Below are 26,931 nucleotides of genomic sequence, written 5' to 3' on the forward strand. Positions count from 1 at the left end.
TTCTAGGCAATGCATAATGGAGTTTTTTCTTTTAAATTTTTCTAAGGATTAAAATGCTTCTGCCACTGCAGGGCAAGATCTGAAGCTGCGGTAAACAGTGAGACCCTCCCTCTTCATCACTGACCACTGTAATCCAGCAGGTGCCGCTGCCAGCAGAACAGTAAAGCCCCATGCCTGCCTGAAAGCAGCAGCACAGCGTGGGTGTCTGCCTGTCACCCGTGTCAACAGTAGAGGGAAGAAGAAGAGACGTAGAGGAGGAAACCAGAAAATAACGCTGCAGCAGTCATGGACTTGCGGTCTGAGCTGCTTAAATCCATCTGGTATGGTTTCACAGCCCTGGATCTGGAGAAGAGCGGGAAAGTGTCCAAGTCTCAGCTGAAGGTGAGTGAGGGATCATCTACCTGGAAGATGGAACTAGAGAAACTTTTTTTTTTCCTGCCTGAGAACTTACTCATCTCTTACCGTGTACCCTCGTTTCCTACCTCGTTGCATTTTGTATCATGCGGGCTGGGTGTGAAGGAGGTGAAAGCAATTTTAGCAGCGGAGCAAATTAAATCTCACGGTTTACTACTTTTACTATGTGTTTATGTGTCAGGAAATAATGGTGTGCAACGTCTGATATTACTTATCAGAAAACATCATCATCATTAACATTTCCTGTGTAAAGCTCAGTGTTTTTCAGCCGTGTACTGCCCAACAAGGAACAAATTTGTTCCCCCTATTTTGAATAAAATGCTTTCAGCTGCTGAAAGAGGGCACAATATGCACCTCTGTCCGGCGCGAGCACGAGAGTAACAGTTTGCTCTCAGTCTGTACATGAATGGGAGCCCTCATCTCCAAGCTGTGCTCACACTGGGCCTCCATGTACCAGCTTGTAGTGCAAAGGGACCCTCTGGCACAGCACCGGGCCAGAGAGCAGCCTGTTGAATAGAGTAGGTTCACAACATGAGGCCGAACATGTCAAAAAGGACATTGTCACAGGGAGAGCAGGGATAAAGTGGCAACATGTTGGTGACCGTTGTCTCTTTCCACAGAGCCTAAACGAGGCTACTGTATGTTGCGTTGATCTCATTGTTATGTCACTCGGTCTCGCTGTGGCTCAGACTCCATTTCCAGCCACCTCCACGCTCCTGCGAATGTGCCGCCCGGCGCTCCTGGCTCTCAGCGAGTCAGCCTCATGACTGGGCTTATCCCCCCTCGTGCCTTCAGCCTTCTCTGAGACACCGCGCTGCTCAGAGGCACTCGCAGGCAAACACTTTGCATGCTTTGGCCTCAAAACTGACAGATGTTGTAGCGTTGGAGACTGGAGACAGGATGTGGTTATGGCTCAACACACAGAGAACCTAGCTGTCTGATAAAATGCACGATACCTCAAGATGTTGCATGCTTTCAACTGAAGAAACAGAACAAGAAGGAAAAGCGCTTTTTTAATCTAACTGTTTTTCACATGCTGTCAGTGATGCCACTGCTCACAAAGAGTAAAGTCTAACACTTGAAGCTTCTAATATAACTTGGAGATGTTTTCCTGAGCTCGATTTTCATCTTTTAAAACTTTAAAACAGTTATATTGCTTCACTGACGTCGTTCCACTCTTAAACCAGTGCGTCTGAACGGTTTGCCAGGCAGCTTTCCTCGAAAATTAAAGCTTTTTGCTGACTCTGGTGACTCTTTTTTCCATGTTTGAGCAAACACTTTTTTTTTTTAGAAAAAACGATGCAGCAGAAATTTAAAAGTTCAGTTCCTTAAACACTTCACTGGCCTTTATTTTCTGATTCAGCAGCCAGCTATATTAATATATTTATACATCATGTCACTTTTATATTCCACACAACGTTTCATCTTTCCTAACTCATCATGAGTAATCTCTTTTTTTAGACGCTTAATTATTTATTTGTAGGCGGAGGCGGTTAGCAGCCTCACAGGACAACAAATAAAACAGTTTGTACAGTCCTGTGTTGGACAACGAGAAGTAAAATGACTTTCTGCTTCAGTGTTTTTCTTTTGTAAATATCCTCATATTGTCATCCTTCAGGTATTGTCTCACAACCTGTGCACAGTCTTGTGTATCCCACATGACCCCGTGGCTTTGGAGGAGCACTTCAGGGATGACGATGATGGCCCAGTTTCCAGTCAGGGTTATATGCCTTACCTCAACAAATACATCCTGGATAAGGTGATTAAAAAACCCCCAAACAAGTGTGCTCAGTTTATTTCAGCATATTGCAAGCCTCATGTGTTTCATAATTCAGACAGCTTTTTTTTAAACCCTGGTCTTGTGTCGTTGTAGGTTGTGGAAGGTTCTTTTATTAAGGAAAACGTAGACGAGCTCTGCTGGACTCTTACTGCAAAGAAAAACTACCAGCCAGACAGAAGCAGCAGCACCATTTTGCCAGAGAAAGACGCTTTTCGTCTCTGGTGCCTTTTTAATTTTCTCTCCGAGGACAAGTACCCTTTGGTTATGGTTCCCGACGAGGTGGGTTTAACTCTTAACTCTTATCATTACTACGATGCATTGTTTATTGTATTGAAAATATAACCGAAAGAGGAAAAAAATCACAAGTCTGTGTGGCAAAAGAAACCCGTTTCCAAACTTAGACCCGCAGATACTCAACATTTCCGCGCTCTGTTATTGAGTCTGAGATTGCAGTCAGTAATCTTTGACCTAAAAATGCTGTTGGATCTTTTACAAACACCGAGTACACCGGCTGAAACTTTGTTTCTTGCCACCATGGAACATGGTGCTCATGTCATGCAGCAGTGTGGGCTTGTTTCTCACTTGCAATGTCTCATTTTGGTTTCCTGTCGTGTATTCTTCACAGCCGCTGCCAAGAGAAAGCCCCAAATTTTCAAGGGCAGGGTCGTTTCTGTTGCCCTCGGTTTATGAAAGCATTATCCAATTGTATTTTGGAGCATGTTTCATACACCAGCCACTGTGCAAAGCACTCTGTGGTGTAGCCAGGGCTACTGTGAGGTTATACTGTTACTAGAGAAAGCCTTATTGCGAAATAGCAAAAGCTGCTTTCAGCTACACTTTTAAATACAATTTTTGCGGTTGTGTTTTAAGCAGAAGGATTCAAAACTACAAATAAAAGTGTAGTAACAAAGTAATATTAAAGCATTACTGTGAATTAGCCCTTAGTTAGCTGGTGATGGTCACTAAAAATGGTAAATTCAGTTTTAGATACTCCTTAAAACTGCACACAAAGGTGCTTGATGTAATCTATAGCTTGCTTGAGTGCAGCACAGCATGCAGGGACACTCCAGATGAGTTATTAATATTCTCTCTTTCCATGCAGGTGGAGTACCTCCTCAAGAAAATATGTATGGCTATGAGTATTGAGTTCAACTGTGTCGAGTTAGAGGACTTCTTCTCTCAAGACTCAGTGCAGCAGAGTGGAATTACTGTTTGGATGTTTCTAGAGATGATGAACTCCGGGAAGGTAACCAGAGGAATTGATGCGAGCATCATCAGCATGGCTATAGAGGAAGTGTACAGGGAAATAGTTGGTGACGTCCTCAAAGAGGTAGGAAACTGATGTGCCTCCAGAAGGTTGTTTTTGTTCCTCCCAGATGAGATTTATTTCAGTGATCTGTATGTCGGTTTGGCTGCGTTCAGGGTTATCTATGGAAAAAAGGCCAGCTGAGGAGAAACTGGAAGGAACGGTGGTTCACCTTAAAGCCGAGCAACCTGTCCTACTACACTGGAGAGGACCGCAAGGACTGCCAAGGCAATATAGCCCTGGATGAGAACTGCTGCGTGGAGGTAAACAGCTGGAGAGATAATCATCTGTGACAGCTAGAGAAACTCTTAATAACAAAATCTCCCCAGCAGAAACACTCAAGCAGGAGTTTAAATGACATTCAGGCAGTGGTTCTAAGTGTAGGGCGGGGACTTCCCCAAGGTTTTTTTTGTAGTTTTATTTTTTATCATGCCCCTCATCTTTCATTTAACATGTAATTTACTAGAAAATTTGAAATCCTGTCCCCCCAAAAGTGAAACAAGACGAAAAACGGGGAGCAAGCACAAAATCCAGCAAGACCCTGGAATCTGGTCAAATTAAATGTAATGACTTATATACATTCAGTTTATACCTGTAAGTTTATTTATTTCAGTTGCATTTAAGTCAAAATTATTGCTTCACGTTTACAAAAAATACAAAAGAATTTTTTTTGGAGTCTGAGAGAAAATGAGACCGCCCTAATACCCTAAAGTAATTAGTCACAGTGAAATCAGCACAAGTCATGTCGACATTAATAAACATGCTATACAGATAAGAAATTTAAACGTTAAATGTTGCTGAATAATCCCGCTGGTCTCTTTTACTCGGTGGCTCATGATGTTCTTTTAGCAACGGTGAGAGCTTCGGAGAAATCCCAAAAGACGCGGAGCCTCTCTCAAATGACTAAACCACCTTTCATAAAAGGCAGCAAATAACTGCAAAATCCACAATCTTTCTACTCCAGTGCTTTGACTTGTGTTGGCACTGCTTCATATTTTGGGTGTCATAATGAAACAAGGTCAGACTGAAAACTGAAGCTTGCCATGGGTCATATTCAAAACAAGATTTCCTCACAAATCTTGCGGAGCTCAAGGGAACTGAGGCGATTAGTGCGCTAGCCTCACTCCTAGCTGAATGTGAAGGAGAAGTAAGAATGGAGCGGTTGCTATTTAAGGGGTCTTGGTCGCTTTTCGTGTGGACACTGTCTCAGTTATCATACTGAGTAATACACTTGCAAGAAGGAAATTGTAAACCATTTGGTGTTATTAGGTTCTCTGCATTGATTGCTCATAAAATGTGGTCAAAATTTCATCCCAGTTACAGTCAAAGATGACTAAAAGCGCAATGAGATCTATTCTTGTATCAGCTATGAGTAATTAATCGCAGAGCAGGCTGGGAAAGGGTAAGTGAATTCCTGAATGTAGTAACTTGTAGATCCCCCCCCCCTTAGCAGTCACAACATCCATCACATGCTTCCTGTAGTTGTTCATGAAATACTTCAACATTTCTGGGATGTCTTGATTGATCAGCCCTCTTCAACTCATGCCACAGACCATTTGTTGACTGGTCGCATTCGGTTTCTGGACTTCCACGCGTGCAAGTCATTGTGGCGTCGATCACTGCGAAGTACGCATGCCGAGCAGCCCCAAACTATGACGATGATGAGCGATACTCCACCTACCGTGCTTTGCAATTAGGAGGAGGTTTCAGTGTGGGTGTGCAGTGCCCTTTCCCCCCCGCATTGCATGAAAGTTCACGTTTGTCTCGGCAGTCCACACAGCGTCACCCCAGATTTATTGCAGAATACACAGGTGGTCCTCGAGAAACACGAGCTCGTCTTTAAGATGGTTTTTGAGATTAGTTGGACTTGATGAGTACACAGTAAGAATCAGCTGTAAACAAAAGGTATTTCCTCATATGTGGACTAATGAGGGTTTATTTCACAAAATAACGCAATAAAGTATGAAACACTTTATTAAGCATGAATGCAGCACCAGGTACAGAAAAGCCAAAATGTAATGATGACACAGCGTCTCGTTACGATGACTTAATTTATTTTAGCACTTGTTTGCTTTATAGTGTCCTTTAACTATTTCTCTTCTTCTTCTTGATGAACCACATGTTTGATTTGGCAAAAACTTGAGGGCCTACCTGTTACAGGTGTCCCCTTTTATCGGGGCTCTGGATCGGCATTAGGAGTACTCTGGCCTGTGGCCTCCCTGTAGCTGAGTCTCATTAAAACTAATTTAGACTCCTATATCTGTATGTTTAATTAACTATAAGTCAGATTTTTGGTCATTATCTTAAAATATTGATTTAACAGCCTTGAAATTTCTTTTTTCTTTCTTTCAGTCATGGGAAAAAAAAAGGTAAAATTTTCAGTTTCAGAAATTCAGCGGTGGAAACAACCGCTTTACTTTACAGTTAAGGGAGACAAAAGTAACAATTGTAAATGACACACATGGTAAACTACTCTCATTTTTTCCACTAAGTCCATTTTGGCCTCTAATATTTAAGGTTATGGTACGGTTAGGGTTATCACCTGTGTAGATGATGTAGACCTCAGAGGGTTAACACTACTTCTGTTTTGTGTTAATGCTGCATTGGACACGTTAACTAAGGAAATGAGACTTGTGCAGGTGCTTTGCTGTTAGCTGTTCTTCTCACCTCTTTAAATACTCAGGTTTGTTCTCTTGTTGTGATCACCGCAGCATGCCAGACCCCAGGGAGCTAGCCCTGTCGCCCTGCCTTGTATTTTATTGTGGACTGATTAAATACCGAGGCCTCTAGCAAAGCTTTCGTAACATTTTCTTGCTTCTCTTTATGCTTCTTATAAATCCCTAAGGAATTTACTGTGATCGAAGCATGAGTCACACCTTCATATGCCTCCTCTTGTCTCATCTCTTTAACTGGAACGTCTTGTTGCAAGAGGATTCTTTTGAAAAATCACGAGCATATAATTTTGCATATTGTTTCCAGCCTGGACCGTGACTGATGACTCATTGTGTTTATAAAAGACATTTAAAGTACAGCTCAAATTATGATCATTACAAAGGTGACTTGGAATAAGCGTAGACCACAATATTGCAAAAATCCTGGCAATATAAATTCTTGCATGAATAACTAGTTGAGTCATAAGTTCATCACTTCACCCGGCATGTGATACTTCAAAGGAAGTTGCTGAAATTGTGTTATATTATAGGAAGCAGATGTTTGAGCTTTCAGAGTTGTTAGAAAAATGTCCTTTGCCTATAATTGATGTTTTTTCTCCTTTATTTTTACAAAATAGACTCAAAAACTGCAAAACCATTCACAGTTAACTACTCAGTATTAACAGATAAACTGGGTGTCCCTTTTTTGAACAGGTGCTGCCAGACCGAGATGGGAAGAGATGCATGTTTTGTCTTAAAACCCTCTCCAAGACGTATGAAATGAGTGCGTCAGACACCAAACAGAGACAGGAGTGGACTACAGGTTAAAAGAGACTCACGTTCATCAATTCAGATCAGTTTTTAAAAGCTTTAATTATTTATTTAGATTTTAAACATCAGTGTCTTCTTTGCAGCCATTCAAACGGCAATCAGGCTGCATGTGGAGGGGAAGAAATCCCTCCACAAAGATCTGAAGCTTAAGCGACGTGAACAGCGTGAGCTTCGGGAAAAAAGGCGACAGGCTAAGGAGGAGGAGCTGCAGAGGCTGCGGGCCTTGCAGGAGGAACGGGAGCGCAAGCTGGCGGAGCTGGAGCTCCTGAAGGAGGCGCAGAAGCAGGCTCAGGCCCTCCTGGAGCAGGATGAGCAGAGGAGGCGCCAGCAACACGAACAGCTTCAGCGTGCCCTGGAGATTCAGCTCCGTGAGGCTGAGGAGGTGAGCATGGAAACAAAGAATGAAAGATTTTAAAAGGATAAAGATGCAGGTGGACTTTAACTTGCTTCTTTCTGTGTGTCACAAGGCCCGAGTCAGTATGCAGGCAGAGATGGCTCTGAAAGAGGAGGAAGCAGAGAGGCAAAGGAAGAGGATCCAGGAGCTGGAGGAGATGCAGAAACGTTTGGAGGAGGCGCTGCAGCAAGAGATTAAAGCCAGGCTGGATGAGGAGGCCTTCCGCTATGCTCAAGCAGGGTAAAGTTGTTTAAGCAGCTATCCAGGTGTACAGTGCAAAAAGCTTAGCGCAGGGTGGTGGAGGTTGTGTCGCGTACAAGCAGCAGTTAATAAACTCAGTTGCTGAATTAGTTCACATTGCGTTATGTTCCTGAGGAAGTTGAGCTGCAAAGAGAGGAAGTTGTTTAACGTTGCAGTCACCTAGACCATTGTCATTGCACTCTCGATTTATCCCATCCCAGGTCCAAAATACCTCGCTGATGAGCCCCCTGCATTAATTACAAATGATCTATTCAAAGTGTAACGTCTTTGCATTCTACATCATGCTCAGGTTGTTGGCTGAGGAGGAGGAGAAAATGAAGGCCCTGATGAACCTGCAGGAGGAACAGGAGGAGTACATCGCGAAGACACAGAGGGAGAAGCAGGAGCTGAAGCAGGAAATGGAGGCCAAATCCCGAGCCCTGGAGGAGGCGCAGAGACAGCTGGAGGAGGTTCGAGCCAACCGGCACAGAGTTGACCAGGACGTTGTGGTAGGTAGAAACCCTGACACTGACCGTGTAACTCAATTACAGCATGTTATTGAAGCTTATACCCCTCAGGCCACAACTGCAGACCGCCTGAACATGGAAAAAAGAAGTGAGCTTCTGCTGCTTGTCGTTTTTTAAAAAATCACCACAGAATGTGTTGATGAGATCAGCGAGAGGCTGTCCTGTCATAAGAGTCACAGACAATTTGACACCAAACCAATAAACAGAAGTTAAGCTTATAATAGACGCTTAAAACAACACATGAAAGCATCTCATGAGCTACAAAAATACAAAACAAAAAAAAACAAAACCACCCACCCATGACAGTTCCTAGTCATCAGATAAAGTTAGATAACCAGGAAGTGCTGCAAGTATAAATTTGAACTTCATAATGATAAGACAGGATGCCAGATGGCACAGACTTTAATGAGACTAAACAGACTGCCATCATGATCAGTCCCTCAAAAGCACATCAGTTATGAACAGGATTCAAACAGGACACTATTTCTTTTTCTCTTGTGGAGTGGTGGCTACTCTGTCTTTTTAATACTTTCATTATATTTGATTTTGTCTGACAAAATCTGGCCTTGAGAGCGGCAGTGGTGAACCTTAACTGTACTGAGATGCAGAGTTTAACTTTTTAATAAAGTGACCAGTTGTAGGTGGTTAAAATACCAACAGCACTTTGTTTGTGACCTGATAAATAAACAAAGAGCAAAAAGGAAGCGAGATCACGTCTTAGTGGCTTTTCTGGGTAGTTTTCAACAGACTGAGGTTTTTGTCAGTTCACTTGTTTATTAGTAACCGCTAAGCTCTTCTTCTCTGCCAGGCCGCCCAGAGGAAACTTCGGCAGGCGAGCACCAACGTCAAACACTGGAATGTCCAGATGAACAGACTGATGCGGCCGATCGGACCAGGCGGTACGTGTCCTTGTCTGTTCAGAGACACGACAGACATGCAGCGTTTAAAGACCAGATTTTCAACTTTTTCTCGCCGCATTATACCAGCGGAGAAGTGTTAACCATTTCTAGCGCTGTTGTGTTACAGCCAGGACTGATGTGTGACCATTGGCTTAGCTCAGGGGCTGTGAAGTTTAGGTCAGAATAGGTGGTTCTTATATTTCATTTTGAACTTCTGCAAATATACTTCCTTAAATTTGATACTATACTTTGTTTTTTAACTGAATTCTGTTTTTATTTTTGGTTTTTGTTTCAGCCTAAGTCTGATTTCAATTGTCCGCTCTTTTGTTTTCATTTTCAGAGAAGAGACCATCGCTGGGAAGCTCCTTCTCGAGCTTCCAGATCCCGACGCAGCGAGACCCCGGGCTGCGTCTCAGAAGGAGTTCGGGATCGGGGGATCGGGAGGAGAGCAAAGAAAATGTTGACAACAGAGCTGGATGTGATTTAGAGAAACGTCACTCTCATGCATCTAATGGCGACATGGATATCCCCTAAAATGATGAGTCATAGAGGCTGCCTCGTCACAGGAAGGGCAAGAGATGGTTGTCGTGTTTGTGAACAATATGAAAGCAGCGGGGATATAGCTGAATTTACCGTACTACCACGTCTACTAAATGCTGAAATATTACTGACCTCGCATCACAGACAGCAACAGTTTAAAAACATTTTAACGAGAGTGCGTTTTCCAGTATCTCCCCCTCTCAAATAATCCTTTTCTGCCGCCTGCGTGAGGCCTGACGTGAACGTAACTGATACCTCAGCGGAAAGAAAATGAGCGGTAAGAAAGATCCTGAAAGTACAAGGTTAGCTCTGGTGTTCAAAGAGAAAAGCCTACACGCACACAGGAAGCTCGTTTTTCTGCAGCTCTGTAACTTAGACGGATACCAATGTTTCATTTCTATTGGTACAGTTTTCGAGGTTGTGGGAGGTGGCTTAGGTTTTTTTGATCTAGAAACTTGGTTCAGTATTAAAGTTTACCACAATTTCACTCCTGATAAACAGGAAAGAGAAAAAAGAGGCGTGAAAGAAAAAAAAAACTGTCATGAACTTCCTGTTTTTAATGTCATTTAACATTACTGTAAATAAAGAGAGTGAAGTTTGAAGCCGTACCTGCATCTTTACTGTGTTAAACTTAGCGCATTGTGCAATTCAAGCAAACTGTAAAGCAACTTTTTGTTTCACATCTGAAGCTGGTGCTTCACACAGTGGAAAAGCTAAATAAGAGTTTGCGAAACGAGTAGTAGTAACGCAGACGTGACAGAAACGCAAAAGACCAAACAGTGTGGAAGTAACTGTCGCAGACACTGCTGAAGTTGCACACTGCACATCCGCTTCGGTTTGAGTTGGAGTCTACTTCACGTCTGAGCCCTTAAATGTGTCATCTCCGACTAATCTGACGCCTTCCGGGGACAAAACCTTCAGCTGGCTCACATGAGCAAACAGAGACATCCCCTGACAAATAATGCAAACTGCAGGCCAACTGCAGTATGTGCCAGTTTATTAATGCACAGTTTTAAGCAGAGGTGGCAACAGGTAGAAGCACAGATAGTAGTGTTGAAACATACTCCAGTAAAAGTTGAAGTACTGTTTCCACTTCTTTACTCAAGTAAAAGTGGAAAAGTACTGGCTATGAAATATTCTCAAAGTAGGAGAGTAAAAAGCAGCTCTTTGAAAAGCATTTCTTCCACCTACTTTTGTGCAAATCTTACTGAACCCTGTGCTATATTCATGTAATAATTAAATAATATTAGTAGATAGGAAAACTAGCTTTATTTCTGTTTAAATTTTATTTCTAATAAAGGCTCGGCTTGAATCGGTTAAGTATAACATGAGCAGAGAAAAATTGTACAGGCTGTGATCTGCTGACCTGTGCTGCTGCAGCTGCTCTGAGGTTTACTGCGCTTTGTGGATTTACACACCTGAATTTAGCTGATGTTTCATGAGTTGTCCTGGATGATTTCCATCCTCTACTGACAGTACACTGTTTAATCTTCCAGTTTATCAAACACCACTGAGCTTGTGTGGTTGCTGTTGTTTGTTAATCGGACAGAAACATTGCATTTGAAATTACCTGCCACTTAAAAAAAATATTACTCCTTTTATGTTTGCTACTTTTTTGCAGGGCCGCAAGTACCACAACCGCAACTTATGGACAGCCTCAGTCGTGTTGTGCCAAAAAATAAATAAATAACTAAAAATACCAGCCCACTTTAACCTCTGACTTTGGCACACAGTTTTGCCTGTTTCATCTCTTTTTGTGCCACATACCCTGGTGATTATTACACGAACAGGACTGCCTGTCATGTGTTACTGTTTAGACTCAAATCGGTTTGATGTTTAAAGGCCCACGCTGACGAAATAATAACTCTCTTCAAATGCCTTGAACCAAAAGTAACAAGTAGAAAATACCAATGTTTGTTTAAAAATGTAGGAAGTAAAATGTTGCCAGAAAGTTGCATGGAGGTCCACACTGAGAGCAGTTGATGACTATTTTATGTTATTTTCAATTTATGAATAATCACTCCAACACTTTTCACCTTCTCACCAAGCCTTGTGCTGATGGTCTGGTCTTGTAGCTCAGTCCAGCCTTGTGCACGTCTACAGTCTTGTCCCTGGAAGTGTCTGATAGCTCTGTAGTTTTGCTCATGTTGGTGGAGAAGATGGAGAAGAAGAAACTAATTCTGTGGACAGGTGTACTTTACGCACATAACGAGTTGAGGTCAGGAGTGTTTGTAATTGATTGGTTGTAATCTGTGTCCCACATGTGCAAACAGCCAATCTGTGGGAGCCAGAATTCTGGCTGGATTGTAGAGGATCAAATACTTATTTCACTCAATGATATGCAAATCAATTCGTAACTTTTAGTTAATGTGTTTTTTTCAGTTTTTTTCTAATATTTTCCTAATATTAGATTTGCCTGATAGTTGTTTATTTAAACAACAGTTAATTTAGAAATATCATCTATATAAAATCTCTATTCACTGCAGTTTTTGGTGCAGCAGAGCAAAATTTCAGCTGTTTCTCTGATTTGGCATACAGTGCTAAATGGAAGCTTGTTTCTGCGATAAAAGACTGCTTTGTTTTTTGTTTTTGCTTTTTTGGACCAAATTTGGAGTTATTAGTTAGAAACTTTGTGATTCCTCACTCAAATTTTTCACATAGTAACCCCAAACTCGACATTTTGAATTCATAACCCCCCAAACTGACAAAAAATAAAATAAATAAATAAATAATGAATAAAAATAAATCTGTGGCAGAAACAAGCTTCCGAAACAGCTGACGAGAGGACCTATTTTTCTTGTGAGAGTTACATTTTTATGCAGTGTCAGCTGAGAGGAGAAATAAGCTGCTACCCTCCCTCCTTCTATGTATGTCGTTCCTAATATTAGATGTTACCTTAATAGGTTTATTTAAACAGAAATGAATTTAGAAATATAAACCAAAGAATATTTAAACCTCTTCTTCGATACATGGTCACGTACAGTTTCACGTAAAGTTGATTATATGTGTATAAACTAGTTGCAATGCATGTTTTTTTCCTCAAAGGCTCTTTGATTGGTAGTGGAAAGTTACAATAGCCCATTTCATTCAGATTCAAAAGCGTGCAGCCCAGTTCAGGCTCTACATTTATAAATCACACATTTTCCCACGTGGATTTCAGCCACGTGCTCTTTGTGTGTCTCCATTAAGGCAGATACAGTCAATGTCAGTCAAAGCTGAATATGTGTCCATGTCAAAAACAACTCTGTATTTAACCGAGACCTTGACTCTTCAGACAGAAAACTGTTTGCAGTAGTTGCATCCAGTCGGATGTGCGCTCTGTGTGTGTGTGTGTGCAGCGGGGGCGCTGTGCTGTGGCATGTGACGAGGGAGGAGGAGGAGGAGGGGGAGGAGAGAGGGGAGTGAAGCAAACCAAACCAAACCAAAGCGGAGTAAAAGCAAAGCCAGGGATAGACTCGGGGAGGGATTACTAGTTAACTCTGCTTATTTGCATGTGACATGGTAGCCCACAAAGATTTCCACATTGTTTTTCCCGTCTCGTCAGCCCGGTTTCTACATGGACGGAGGCCTGCCTGATTCGGTCTAAGTTTATAGTAGTTAGCGATCTGACGTTAGCTCCTGCTGTAAGCTAACTCCAGCTTCAAGCAAACAAACTTGTCAACAGCCGATCGATCCGGTACGGGACTCGGGACTGCTTTTGTGGCTTGTTTACCTCAGCCGGGAGGCATAAACATCTTCTGAAGCAGCAGCACAACCGGGAGAGGTAAGCTAACCTGGCAGGACAGCTAACGTTATTTAAAGGCACAAACGGGAATGTGGGTCAGCCGTGCTAACAGCTAGCTGATAGTAGGACTCAGTCACAATTCAAGGTTAGTGGCTAACTAGCTGCTAACCGAGCCGACACTTTTCGACGGCTGAACGAGCTCAGTTTTAAAGCCTATACAGTTTAAACTTTAAGAGGGAAAAGAAAGTTTGGCGGCAGCCATGTCTGTAACTCGGCTGTTCTTTCATTTTTCAAACGCTTGTATCCAGTTACAGTCCTGTCAGTGACTCATGCAGTTACACGGTAATGTTAGCAGAGACTTCCGAGAACCAGTGTGACAGGTTGTCTACTGTACAAGTCCTAACACCCCTAATTTGGTGTGTATTCATTATACATCGAAGCATTATGAAAACAGCGCGTAGCCTTTGAATTACAATGAGCGTGTCCTTTATGGAAAAAACCCTAAATTTATTTCTAATATGTAAACACTGTAGCTGTTTGTTAAGGCACAGCTACAAACAAGGACTTATTAATCCGCTAGAGGGCCCCGAGGTAAAAAAAAAAAGAAGAAAAAAAAAGTGTAACCCCCAACCCAAAGCCCTCTCCCCCACCGCCTCCATCAGCAAGCTGCACTGCTCAGTGTGTACATAGTGCATGCACCCTGTCCCTTTAAAAGCAGCCGCCAAGTACCCCTCGCACCCTGCCATGGAAGTGAGGCAAACAATAATACAGATGTCGTCAAGCTCCGTTAGAGATAAAGTTAGTGCCCTTACTATTACGATCTACTGGTGAACTGTGCTGGAAATGCTGTCGGCCCTTATTGTGATTAAAAGTGACGCAGCGGTTGTGAAATTCTTGCTTTTGTTATTTTCCAGGGGCAAAGTAAATAAATAAATAAGTATTCATTATGAAACTGAACATTTTTTTCATCTTTTTTTCCATGCTGTGTTTGAGCTTACTGTCAGCTAGGGAAAATGGATACGCCCCCCCCAAAAAAGAAAAGAAAATAGTAATAAAAATATTCTTACCCTACCCTATATCTACCATAAAAATTACTTTGTTAAAGGTACCAAAGGCATATACTGAACATGTTAGTATGTGAAGTAATGCAAAATGTTGCATATACATATATATATATATATATATATATATATATATATATATAAAAATGTGTCTTTACTTTTGCATTATTGCCATTATATGACCCAGATGATAGAGAGGGTCATCCAGCATCCAGAGGGTCATGTGTCAAAGTGTCCTTTAGCAAGATATTTAATCCTGAATTGCCACCAGTGCAAGCAAAGAAAGTAAACGTTGGATAAAAAGCTCTTTATGAATGTGTGTGTGTGTTATTAGGCAAATGATACTTGTAGTAGAAAGTGCTTTGAGTGCTTAAATTAACTAGAAAGGCACTATATGAGTGGCAGTCCTTTTGCCATCTGGAGGAGAAAAAAAATCTGCTGAAGAGGCTACCCGCTGTGGCAACTTATTATGAATAAGGGAGAAGCTGAAAGTAGCTTTTTACTTTGAACTTACAGTGGTTACCAAAGAGGTTTTGACCTTCCAACAAAGGGAAAGCTCGCAGGACTGTGATTTTTAACATGTTTATTCAAGTGGTGTTTGATTTTTCTTTATTTAAAAATACATTTTTGGTTCATAAAATGGCCAAAAGATAACAGGAAAGTGCAGGTAACAGAAAACATTTCGTCTGAACTATTTGTAGACCACTTGTCCTTACGTGCACAGTCCTCCCTTTTTTAACCTAGGAAAACCCCTGTTTAAGTGTGACTTTAGCCTGTTAGACACGGTTTCGTTCTACATGCTGCTAACTAATAAGTAATTACTGAGTAATACTGAGATGGCGTCTCTGGATGTATGTACAGGCTTTTCTGGACAGTGCTGCAAATAAGCAAATCAATCTTTTATTTGTAATAAAGTATTTAAATCTAACCGAACCTAGCAACAGTTACCCCAAACAGTGTCTGTGTTAATATTCCTGTAAAGTGATGTTTTAAATCAGGATTGAAAATGTAGATATATCCTTATTATTGTCTTGTCTGTCTCTTCCATTGGCTTTGAAGTAATTGAGGCGTGATTCCATAACATCTGTGTCTCAGGTCATGAGCTTATTTCTTTAAAAGACATTCCCTGGCTGTTATAACAAAACCTAACTGAGTGAAAGGCTCCTAAACAAACTCTGTTGAAGATTACTGAACAGCACTCATTTCATTTATTATTGCTATACTAAACTGAATACAAGACTTGCGTGAGTTTCACCCGCGTGCTTTTGTTAAAAAAAAAATAGGGCTCTATTTTGGCTCTGCTGGTTTGTTATGGCAAGCTGAAACTGGACTGTTAACCACTGGCATGCTGGATTAAATGGAACTCTTGATGATATGTGGGCTCTAACAGTGTGATTAGCTGTTCTTTCTAGTTGTGTATATTAACTTCATGTTAACAGAGATATTTTTTTAGTAAGGTGTATTTCAAGTAGATTGATTCTGTTTTTAAATAGTGGAACTATGGTGGCTACGTGACAGGAGATGAGCTGCTGAATCAGCTGCAACAGGAACCATGGACGGGTTTCAACAAACTGCCCCAGAGAAGCATGACGGGGTGAACGGCTACTGTGAGCCAAATTCCCCCCAGGACGCAGCTGACGTCAGGTGGACGCCGCCGCAGGCAGAGTCTGTAGGCTCGGACAGTTGTGGTGCGACAAGCGTCTCCGAGGTGGCAGATCTGAAAGAGTTAAAGCGCAGGGAGAGTGAAGATGAGGAGGAAAAGGAGGAGAAGGAGGAGAAGGAGGGAGTCCCTGCTTCTAAATACCCGAAAAGGGACCAGAAGAAGAGACGGAAAGAAGGGGAAGATCAGGAGAACAGTGACAACAAGCAAAACAGTAGTGCATCATCTAGCTACACGGGTAAGACTTTCCACTCTCAGGACTTATTACCTACAAAACAGAGTGTGAAATTTTCACAAGATATACTTGAGCTGAAATCCTTTTTTTTTTTTTTGTTATATGCAGACCTGTCCCATACCTCATCACCTTCGCTCTCAGAACAGCTGCGTTTGGGCCGAGAGGACAGCACAAGCTCTGGGATCAGTGTGGAGTGTAAGGTCTGCGGGGACAAGGCCTCTGGCTTCCACTACGGCGTACATGCCTGTGAAGGATGCAAGGTAAAACATTTCCTTTTAACCACAACAGATTATTGAGTGGGAAGTTCTGTGCCCCGCCCCCAAACTGTGTGAGTTGCTTAAGTTGATGTGCTTTGCTCTGTGCAGGGCTTTTTCCGGCGTACTGTGCGGATGAAACTGGAATATGAGCGCTGTGAGCGTTCCTGCAAGATTCAGAAGAAAAATCGTAACAAGTGCCAATATTGTCGCTTCCAGAAGTGCCTGTCTTTGGGAATGTCCCACGATGGTGAGGGCTTAAGTGTTTTTTGAGTTTCACTTAAAATACTAAGATGATGATCAATTTATTTGTATAGCAGTTTTTAAAACACAGTTACAAAGTGCTTCACTGTTTGAGTAAAACCACACATTAAAGATAACTGTGCATGTGCAGTCATAGAAATGTAAAGTCAGACATGTGGTCATGCATTCATTCTTGCACATGCGCTTCTATACACATATTAGAAGAACAAGAGCCAAAAATAATGGGCAGTTGTTTAAAACAAACCACAGATTCAGCCAACCTGATGTGCTGACGAAGGCTGTTCTAGAGTTTAGGGGAGACAGCCTCAAAAGTGTGGTCATCACTAGCTTTAAAATAAGAGCATGGATCAGTTAAAAGACCTGGATGAGACGATCAGAAAGGCCAACTGCTGGAATAAGGTGTCATCATATCTGCTGTACAGGCATGGGTCTGGCCATGTAGGACTTTATATGCTAGTAATAAAATCTTAAAATGAATTTGAATTTCACCTGAAGCCAGTCTAGCTTCTGTGTTCTTGACCAGCTGAAGATGGGCTGACTGAGAGATCCAAGAGTTTTATTGTGTCTAAAGGAGGAAACAAATCTGCTGTTTTCATGTCAAATCCTTTCCAATCTTTCGCAACACATGGATGATGTGTTGCATTGTTAATGCAACACATGGATGATGTGTTGCATTGTTAATGCTCTGAGTTGTTCCAAAACACAAAGAGGTCTCAAAACTCATTAGTGTTGCAAATATCCTCTCAGAATAACACCAGCTCTGTGTGTGTTTTTGCTCAGCAATCCGATATGGACGAATGCCTGAGGCGGAGAGGAAGAAGCTGGTGGCAGGCATACTCGCAGAGGAGCTGAACGTCAGCAAACCAGGTGGCTCAGACCTGAAGACTTTAGCCAAACAAGTCAACACAGCCTACCAGAAGAACCTCAGTATGACCAAGAAGAGAGCCCGCAGCATCTTGATGGGCAAAACCAGCAGCACCTCAGTATGTTCCTGTCTTTCAGCCGTGCTTGGATTTATGCAAAACTCAGTTATGTGAATTTGTCCCTCAGACCTTTCACCCTTGAATAACTTTTCCTTTTAGCCTTTTGTGATCTACGATGTGGACACACTCTGGAAAGCAGAGAGTGGTTTGGTGTGGAGCCAGTTAACTCCAGGTGCGCCTCTGACCAAGGAGATCGGGGTTCATGTGTTCTACCGTTGTCAGTGCACCACGGTGGAGACCGTGCGAGAGCTCACAGAGTTTGCCAAGTGCATTCCAGGGTTTGTGGACCTCTTCCTTAATGACCAGGTAAGCCGCTATCTCACATAACAAAGAATTATTAGTATATCCATGTTTAGGAAAGCACAAATAAACAGCTGTTTTTGTGCTTACTGCAGGTGACTTTGTTAAAGTATGGTGTGCACGAGGCTATTTTTGCCATGCTGCCATCTCTCATGAACAAAGATGGACTGTTGGTAGCCAATGGCAAAGGCTTTGTGACACGGGAGTTTCTGCGCAGCTTACGGAAGCCCTTCAGTGAGATCATGGAGCCAAAGTTTGAGTTTGCTGTTAAGTTCAATGCTCTGGAGCTGGATGACAGTGATCTGGCCTTGTTTGTTGCTGCCATTATTCTCTGTGGAGGTGAGTCTGAGCAGCTTTCTGGTCAAGTATGAAGATTCAAGTCTTGTGAAGTGTGTCTGTTCCTCTTGAAACCTCTTTGAAAGTGCTGCATTGAAACTGTTAGAAGGTACAAACAAGGTTCGAGCCTTATAACATTCAGAAAAAGATAAGACAGTGATTTAGAAGTAATCTCTGAGATGGGTTTTAACTTGCCTTTGCATGTCTTGTTTGCCCAGCGTAAATTGTGACTCATCACAGGGTTTCTCCTCTTTTTGCGCTAGATCGACCTGGGCTAATGAACGTGAAGCAGGTGGAGCAGAGTCAGGACAACATCCTCCAGGCCCTGGACCTCCACCTCCAAGCAAATCACTCTGACTCTGCCTACCTCTTCCCAAAACTGCTTCAGAAGATGGCTGACCTCCGTCAGCTAGTTACAGAGAACGCCCAGCTTGTCCAAAAGATCAAAAAGACTGAGTCGGAGACCTCGCTCCACCCTCTACTACAGGAGATCTACAAGGACATGTATTAGTAGTCTCCAGCACAACCTGCTTTTAGCAATACTGTTACAGACTGAATTTTATAATGAAACACTGCATTCAGTACAAGCACTGTTGTACGGGCATGGATTTCTAAGGTGCAGATGAGGCAAATTCACCTGGCAGGTCTAACACAATCAGCAGAGTCTTCGCAGTGTCAGTGCAACCCTCAGCACAGTTATACGTGTGTTTGTGTGTGCGCGCATGGGACGAGCATCTGGAATCATTTGCTGCGAGTCCCAGTTTCCCACAACGGTCACGTAACAGGAAGAATGATATGTTTTCTCAATGAGGCTGCTCCTGTTTCATCCTGTTAGCGAAGCTGACCCCAGAGCAGTGTGCAGAGGGAGCTCGTCCTTGCTCCCCTCAGCTCTGTGTTTGTGCTGCAAAGGGAAAGCATTTCACATTCTCACACCAGTGGCACGGTTCAAACAAACGAGTGATTGTATTGTGTTCTCAGACTTAACTGACGGGAGAGATGCAGCAGCTGGTATTTGTTTACATCATCATCTTCATCATTATCATCATCATCATCATTATCACTGACCACCACTTTGCCATTTGGTATAAAGAACACAAACTGGGCTGGCTCCAGCAGTGTAGAGATCTCTCTTAATGCTGCAATGTGTGCAATACCATTTTGCCATTTGTCAATAAATGTGAGATCCGGTTTATTTAGGTTTTGTCTTAAAGCCATCTAGCCAAGTGTGAACTGTTGGACTGTGCTGCAAAGATTTTATTTCTGAATCTGACACTATACACATACATACATGACCCATTGAAGTACAAGGGACAGCATGTTTTTTCTTCCTTTTGATATGCAAAATATAATGAATTTGCCATTTAAATATTTTTGTTAGGTTATTCTTTGTAATTCTGTAACAAATTATTTGTAATTTTTGATTGTATTTCTAAGGGCAAAACATGAATTTATCAACTTGTTTCATATATTAGTTCATATGTGTTCTTTCCTATTACATGGCTGCCTGTTTTAGTTTTAGACTGTACCAAATATATCACCAAGAATACCACCAAACCTCTCCCCAATGAGGAGTTTGGATTTTATGGTTTCATGTGCAGGAATGACCTTAAACCAGCATTTTTAACCATGTCATTATTACTGGGATACTTGATGAAAATTGAACATCTTCCAATATCGTAGGGTGCTTTTGTATTGGAGATAGACACGGTCCTAGATTAATGCTCTTTTTATGTACAGGCTGATATGTCTTGAAAGTTGAGGCATAGAGTGTAAAAGCCTTACGATACTGTAGCCAGGATCCAGACATTTCTAATCGTTTCTTCCCCTTTTCTGTTTTTACTGTCCCTGCTCTGTGTGAGCACTGGTGTGTGCACAGGTCTCCTCTTTTGGTCTTTTTCTGTCCTGATCCCTATCTACCTCTAATGTATGATCTGTGACATTATTCCGCTGTCTCATCTAATCCTTGACATATATTATTTTTGCCTTAAATTCCTGCTACACATTGAAATCCTGATGTTACTGGCTGGTGTGCAGTGTGCCAACCTGGCAAAGGAGCAATTACACCAAAAACAAAAAGGAAAAAAAAGAAGTTGATGTAAGCTACCTCTATGCCTGTGTAAGTGATGGACTGACATATTTGTTCACACAAAAACTTGAAATGATTTCTTCTTAATGGTCACATGTAACCAATCTGCACATTTAGTTTAGTGATTTCTCACTTATAAACTTGATTAGAAACGGCAACAGTGATTTTCTCGGGTTATTTTTGTTTTATTTTGTATTTTATTTGACATTTTTTAACATGAGGTGGATCATACAACTCTTTCAAGTTGCTCCCTGCTGTGATTGGCGTCCCTCAATAAACTCTCTGAATGGAGTGCGTAACGTGCTGACGTCAGCGTCACGTTTCTATTGGTTCGTTGCCAGGTTAATTGGTAAGAGGAACCAGCTGTCAACTATTTAGTTAACGTGGATGGTGAAGGCTTGGCGGCGGCTCGTTCAAAACACACGGAGGATGGACTCGGCTCGTAGTGGAAACATTTGTCGGTAAGCAGCCCCTCAGAGTCCCACAGAGTGGGTTAGAAATGAGGAAAGTGTGGACCAGGCACTGAGAAATAGCTTGTCATGAGTTTAAATGCCTTCGTGTGGCGGTTGAATATACGCGTTAAAGTGAAATAGTGACTTTTGATTACACGAAAACTGCTTAAAAAAAAAACTTATGTAGTATGTTTGTTTTTTATTAGTTTTTTGGGGGGTGGGGTTCAACTTAGGAAGAAAGTGTGGTAGAACATGTTGCTGTGTGAGTAAATTCGTACAAATTTTGTATTGCTAGGTGACTAAATATAATGTTGAAATGTTAGCCAAAACTTAAGCTAACCGAGTTAGTGGCTGTTGGTAAATGGGATTTCTGACCGCACTTGTGTGTCGGATTTGTCCATTCTCCGTCAATTAATCCAGAAACGCGTCAGTAGAAGATTTTATTGACAAACACAGTTTTTAGAGCTGTTTAATCATGTGCATATACAGTACCGATGTTGTTTCAAACGGTTTGGTTTCAACGTATAAAATGCTCGCTCTTTACTCTTTGTAATGTGTTACATCTGCAGTTGAGGCTCAAGTCACATTATTTTCATTTTGACTACGTCAAGTCTCTTCTCTCTCTCCCACCTGTAAGAATTTACTTAACTATAAAAACGGCTCGACTACTCTTTTCAGCTTCTTCCCATAGGCTTGGCCAGAGCAGATCACTCCATTTCACCCTGTCCCTAGGATCACACCAACCATCTCCATATCCTTCTTCACCCAATCATCTTTCCCTGTGGTTTTCCTCCTGCCTGGCAGCTTCAGCATCCTTTCTCTAATATCCGCTATTCCTCCTCTCAATGTCCAAACCATCTCATCCCATCCTTGCTTCTCAAACGTTGTCTCCAAACACCTCAACCTGAGCTGTCTGATCTACTCCTAATCCTATCCTTTCTGGTTACACTTAATGAAAATCTGAGCATCTTCACTTATAAAGAATAAAATACCAGCAGCTTATCGTTATGAACTTGAATTCTAAATAACCCTATAAACACTAGCAGTCATCACAGAATCAAATTAGTGCAGTGGCATGTAAAACAAATCTTGCTCTTTTTTTTTAAAAAAAAAAGAAAAAAAAAAAGTTGGTGGCAGAAATTTACTTTGCGATTTGTTTTTGTTCTTTCACTTCATTGCAGGCGTTTCATAAATGGCTCTTGCAGATTTGGTTCAAGATGCAATTATCGTCATGAACTGCCAACCATACACTCATCCCAAATATGTCGGTATTATCAGAAAGGTGGATGCTGGTATGGTGAGCGCTGCAGGTAAGCTGCCCCCCCTCCCCCTTTTGTTTATTTAAGAAAATCCATTATTTAATCCCTTATATTTTTTTTTTCTCTGCTAGGTTTTTCCATGTTCTTCAGTCTGAAGCTGGCACAACTGTTGCAGGAAGAAGGGCTTCAGTACCTACAGTCTCCTCCTCCAGTGTGGCTCATGCGTCACCTGATAGGAGAGGGTCAGAACCTGCAGTTCTGCAAGCTGAGGTGACATCTGAACAAGAGTGCAGCAGATCCGAGTTGGTAGCTGATATTCCGAACCCTCAATGTGACACTGAGCACCTGCCAGCGAATATCGCTGAGGAGCAGTCAGAAGGTATTGCATGATTTTGTCGATGGAACTGAATGTAGAAGTTGATCTCATTAATTTGCTTTTCCTCTGCAGAATCTGGTCTGGGATCGTCTCAGTGCTCAGAAGCTGCTGAAGCAGGTGCCTGCGATGGAAGAAATGAGGTTTGTTTAATTTGACTGCCTTATCTTAAGCATGCTCATTCAGCAGGGGAACTTGGCTGAACCCAGAGCCTTCTATTAATGGAAAGTCATTGTGTTCAGGAGATCTCCCCATCTGAAACCCCAGAGGATGGGGCTGCTGCTGCAGCCTCTGGTTCTCAGGGAAGAGAAGAGGAAACTGAGGCCTTCCTCAGGAGCAAAGACGTGACCTGTGGGATCTGCATGGACAAGGTGTATGAAAAGACTGATCCGAAAAGCGGCGTCTTTGGCATCTTGCCCAACTGCAATCACTCCTTCTGTTTACAATGCATAATGACCTGGAGGAAGACCAAAGACCTCGGCCTGGATGTGATAAAGTAGGTTTCTGTAATATTTAAGAGGAGGCAGCAGGATCTGATGGGACCAGAGAGGGCTTGAGGTGATTCTGTGATTGACTTTTCTCTTTTTCCTCTTCTCAGACGCTGCCCACAGTGCCGCGTGAGGTCTGCCTTTTATGTGCCACACAAATACTGGGTTGAAGGACAAGAAAAGGAAGATCTGATTACTGAGTTCAAGGAAAAATTCAGGTGAGGAATAGATTTCATGTCTGCAGAGTTTAGAAAATCCTTTCAGGGCTCTAGAGTGCGACCAATTTGGTCGCAAATGTGACCAAATTTTTCAGTGGTGCGACTAAAAAAAAATAAATATTTGGTCGCACCGGTGCAACCAAATATTTTCGGGTAACAAAAAAAACAATCTCTGCAACTCTCCGTGTGGTCAACAGACACACATTATGCCCCTATCGTGGACTAAACCAATCAGAGATAGTCAGGGGCGGGACCTCTCTGATTGGCCGTGGTGCAGGTGGAAGAGGGAGGTGAGTAGCTTGAATAAAGCGATATCAATTCATTAACGGATTCCACACAAAGACAAAAACACAGAGCGGACCCGACGCATCAGAATCAGCTTTGTCTTTCTCGGCTTTCTCACCCCACGGCCTGAACACGGACACGCTGTCGGAGCTCAGCGATTCTGATGCGTCGGGTCCGCGCTGTGTTTCCGTCTCTTTTGCGCTGATTCTGAGCTGCAGGTTTTGTCTCTCCAACCAAAATTTGCCGAGCCAGCAGCAAAAGAAGCAGCAAACTACGCTTCACATTTGATCAATGTCGTCATGAATTCCCTCTGACTTTTGCTGTTTTGCTTCCACCACCATAAAAATCACACTTCATGCACAGCTCTCTCTCTCTGTACTTCAAGAACAGTTTCCCGTCTCAAATCTGTTTTCTGCATTATTTATTCACTTATTACCCACCAGTCTACCGTTGTTTACAGCGCTGTCGGCCGCTGTCTTTTTCTTTTTTCACTTAAATGACCTCGGACAAGAAAGCTAATTTCTGCTGTTCAATACTGAAGAAATTTAAACTTCTTAAAATTATGCAAAATTGCAGAATATTGCAGAATATTTTTAAGGTTATGTGCTATAAAACGCCAGACCACGAAAATCTTCATGTTTTTCTGTGTTTTATTCTCAGTTACTTTGACACAAAGGCATCTGCTGTGATGTTCACAATTCTGATGAAGTCTCATGTGTATCAGTACTGATAAATGATCAGAATTATATTTCTGACTGTCTGAGGCTAAATTGAATCGAATCAGGACTTTGAGAACCGGAATCGAATGGATTATAGAAATCAGTGATTATACTCAGCCCTAGTGAGCAGCCTAGGCCTGACAGAAGTGGATGTAGCTGTGGGTAATAAGAAAAGATGAAAAGAACTATTGATAACTTTTTTGTTAAGTTAAGGACTGATCCGTCTGAAATTCATAGCCAGCTCTGACACGGTGCCATCAATCTTTGAATGCTGAAAAAAGCAGCAGTGTATCCAGAAAACACATGCTGCAATAAATGCACTGCCCAAGTGTCCCCTCTCCCCACTGCCTTTCAGCAGCAGCAAACAGGTCGTCAGAGGAGCCAAGATGATGATTAAGTTTAACATTTTCTACAATATTGACAAAGCAATTTGAGCACAAGTTTGTTAGTTAATAATTTAGAAATGAATGTAAAACTGCGGTGTTAAGCGATGCGGTTGAAAAATTTGAGTGCGCCTAACTTTTTATGCTGGTGCGCCTAAATTTTTAAAGTTAGGCGTACCGGTGCGCCCATGTCAAAAAGTTAGTCTAGAGCCCTGCCTTTGGAGTCTGTCCTCCTGGATATATTGTATGGATGTTAGTTTCAATAAGTCCAGCCTTTTCTTCAGATTTCTTACATTACAGGGGAGGGTTTTAAAAATGTATATATGCCTTTGCAACAAAAGGGAAAACTTTGCCAGTGCAGAAAACTTTAGGTTTAAATTGTTTGGTTAGGCCATGGTAACTTTGTCCATAGTTGCTGTCTAAAGGTTTTTGTTGTTGTTGGTTTTTTTTTTTTTTTTTTAGTAATATACTCCTCCCAATAAATTGAATCTCTTGGACTGCTACAGGTCTCCCATTCAGCATTAAGCTATAAAGATATACAAAAATCAATAGCTGTTAAATGGGACCCAACCTACAAATTAGGCAAAGATTCATACCACATATTGCAAAATACTTGCTTTTGGTTTTGCTTATTGCACCTTTAAGTCCCTTCACCATTAGTACGTACTCGGCAAGGTTCACACTAGTTTTCAGGACTTTCCATTAGGTCATTCTGATATTAACGGTCCCTCTGGAGTGTGCAGCAGATGCCTTCTCTAAGGAAGAGTGCTGAAAGATTCAGAGAAACGCAGGTGTGTAGCATTGCTAATTAACAATGGGAGCTACAGAGTGAATGATTCAAAAAAAATAAAAAAATAAAAAATAAAAAAATTTCGTGACATAGATTTTAAAATTGCTTGTAATCTCAAGCCAGTATAAACATTTAGCTGACCCCTCCCTGCTGCCTCCTGTTTGTTTCCAGTAAGAAATCCTGCACCTACTACTCTCGATACCGATGCTGCCCCTTCAAAAGCGAGTGTCTTTACCGACATGACAAAAGTCGACACAGCGCGTCCTTTCTGGTAACTACATGGTGATCAGTGAGTGTTTTACATTCTCCTCCCTCTTCTAAGATAGGTTGTATTTACTCTCCCCTCACTCTCTTTGTCCTTGCAGCATTTTGAAGAAGATGACTTTGAGGATGAAGACGATGGAGTGGATCTAATTAGTTTCTTCATAGCCATGACCCTCCTTGGTGACGATGATGATGACGACCTTGAATTTACTTTTTTACCTTACTAAAAAAGTGTGGTTTGAGCGCTCCTTATCTTCTTTTTTTTTTTCTTCCTTTTTTCCTTTTGTCAGTGTTTGAAACCACTGAATGGGGTCTTTAGCCATCATTGGTCCCTGGAGAATACATGGCTGCTGCTTTTTTTTTTTCTTTTTTTTAAACCACCTCGGTCTTCATGAATTATTTTTTTTTTTTTTTTACTGAAACAGCCTACGAGTATCTTTGACTCAAGATCAGGATTATTGTCCGTGCACTGAGTGAAAGTACATCTCACTTATAGGACTCCTAAATTCAGACGGGAACCTGTCTCCAAGTCTGTGCACACTTGGACACTCCAGAACTCATGGCTAGTGGTCTCAGCACAAGACACCTTTGTTTCTAGTTGGGGTTTATAATTTTTTTTTTTTTTTAATAAATACTACAGCCGTTGTGTGTTAAGTGTTTAGCCAACTGTCAGCTTCTCTTCCAACCTCTGAGCGCGCCAATGTAGACATTTCCCTAGTAGCTTGTGCCATTTAGATATTTTTAAAGTGTTGTGTAGATGGTAGTTTTAATTGCCCAAGGGTTAAAAAAAAAAGTGTACTGTACCCATGTCCTAATGTTTGATTTGCATAAAAATGATTAGTCATCACACACTTCCCAGTTTTGGCAAGAACAAATGGTTTTATGTCTGTTTTTAAACAAATTGTACCTGTACACAAAAAATAAAACATTGATTCACTTTGTCTCACTAAAGTGTTGTTCCTTCATTGGTGCTTTGTGCCATTCAGGGTATTTCCCTGAATGGTATTCCCACATGGCCTGGGGGCCAGAATGGGCCTAATTCACACGATGCAATGAATTCACATAATGGATTTTCATTTTAAAAAAGTAATTAAATATGGGCTAGATGGAATAGTCTAACTTTTTTTATTTATTTTTTTTAAACTCAGCCTGTGCTGTTGAGTAGCTCCACTGTGGTCTCCAAATACAGACTTAAATTTGTTAAATGTGGAAACG

At 41.7% G+C, this 26,931-nt stretch overlaps 3 protein-coding genes across 5 annotated transcripts; all 3 read left to right on the forward strand.

The window, feature by feature from the left end:
- The first annotated feature begins 285 nt into the window (after nt 1-285).
- LOC100702730 (DEF6 guanine nucleotide exchange factor) lies at nt 286-10,188 on the forward strand. The gene is made up of 11 exons (XM_025901872.1): nt 286-381; nt 2,033-2,173; nt 2,288-2,473; nt 3,297-3,524; nt 3,617-3,763; nt 6,866-6,974; nt 7,066-7,364; nt 7,450-7,616; nt 7,927-8,125; nt 8,952-9,042; nt 9,383-10,188. The coding sequence occupies exons 1-11, from the start codon at nt 286-288 to the stop codon at nt 9,574-9,576; spliced, it is 1,857 nt and encodes a 618-aa protein (XP_025757657.1). The 3' UTR covers nt 9,577-10,188.
- Nucleotides 10,189-13,047: 2,859 nt separating this feature from the next.
- ppardb (peroxisome proliferator-activated receptor delta b) lies at nt 13,048-19,587 on the forward strand. Its single transcript, NM_001289636.1, is given in 8 exon segments — nt 13,048-13,345; nt 15,861-16,265; nt 16,371-16,522; nt 16,628-16,766; nt 17,561-17,763; nt 17,863-18,069; nt 18,159-18,402; nt 18,663-19,587. Coding segments are annotated over 7 exon segments (1,539 nt in total). The 5' UTR covers nt 13,048-13,345; nt 15,861-15,919; the 3' UTR covers nt 18,911-19,587.
- A 1,204-nt stretch (nt 19,588-20,791) lies between these two features.
- Nucleotides 20,792-26,667, forward strand: mkrn4 (makorin, ring finger protein, 4). 3 transcript variants are annotated; one of them, XM_013273185.3, is made up of 8 exons: nt 20,792-20,946; nt 22,119-22,247; nt 22,328-22,575; nt 22,645-22,712; nt 22,812-23,065; nt 23,168-23,275; nt 25,624-25,741; nt 25,818-26,667. In XM_013273185.3, the coding sequence occupies exons 1-7, from the start codon at nt 20,873-20,875 to the stop codon at nt 25,736-25,738; spliced, it is 996 nt and encodes a 331-aa protein (XP_013128639.1). In that variant the 5' UTR covers nt 20,792-20,872; the 3' UTR covers nt 25,739-25,741; nt 25,818-26,667. The 3 variants fall into 3 exon arrangements, with proteins under 3 accessions (XP_013128639.1, XP_013128638.1, XP_013128640.1); XM_013273184.3 differs by having other exon boundaries at nt 25,624-25,723; XM_013273186.3 differs by lacking the exon at nt 25,624-25,741.
- Nucleotides 26,668-26,931: the final 264 nt, after the last annotated feature.

This window comes from Oreochromis niloticus, linkage group LG20 (assembly GCF_001858045.2).
Source record: "Oreochromis niloticus isolate F11D_XX linkage group LG20, O_niloticus_UMD_NMBU, whole genome shotgun sequence".
Taxonomy (NCBI): domain Eukaryota; kingdom Metazoa; phylum Chordata; class Actinopteri; order Cichliformes; family Cichlidae; genus Oreochromis; species Oreochromis niloticus.

Bases quoted from the DNA above. Each gene is read 5' to 3' on its own strand.
- mkrn4 (XM_013273184.3), top strand. From the start codon at position 20,873: ATGGTGAAGGCTTGGCGGCGGCTCGTTCAAAACACACGGAGGATGGAC. The intron at 20,947-22,118 runs GTAAGCAGCCCC...ACTTCATTGCAG, and splicing joins CGTAGTGGAAACATTTGTCG to GCGTTTCATAAATGGCTCTT. The intron at 25,724-25,817 runs GTAACTACATGG...TTGTCCTTGCAG, and splicing joins GACACAGCGCGTCCTTTCTG to CATTTTGAAGAAGATGACTT.
- LOC100702730 (XM_025901872.1), top strand. From the start codon at position 286: ATGGACTTGCGGTCTGAGCTGCTTAAATCCATCTGGTATGGTTTCACA. The intron at 382-2,032 runs GTGAGTGAGGGA...GTCATCCTTCAG, and splicing joins TGTCCAAGTCTCAGCTGAAG to GTATTGTCTCACAACCTGTG. The intron at 3,525-3,616 runs GTAGGAAACTGA...GGCTGCGTTCAG, and splicing joins TTGGTGACGTCCTCAAAGAG to GGTTATCTATGGAAAAAAGG.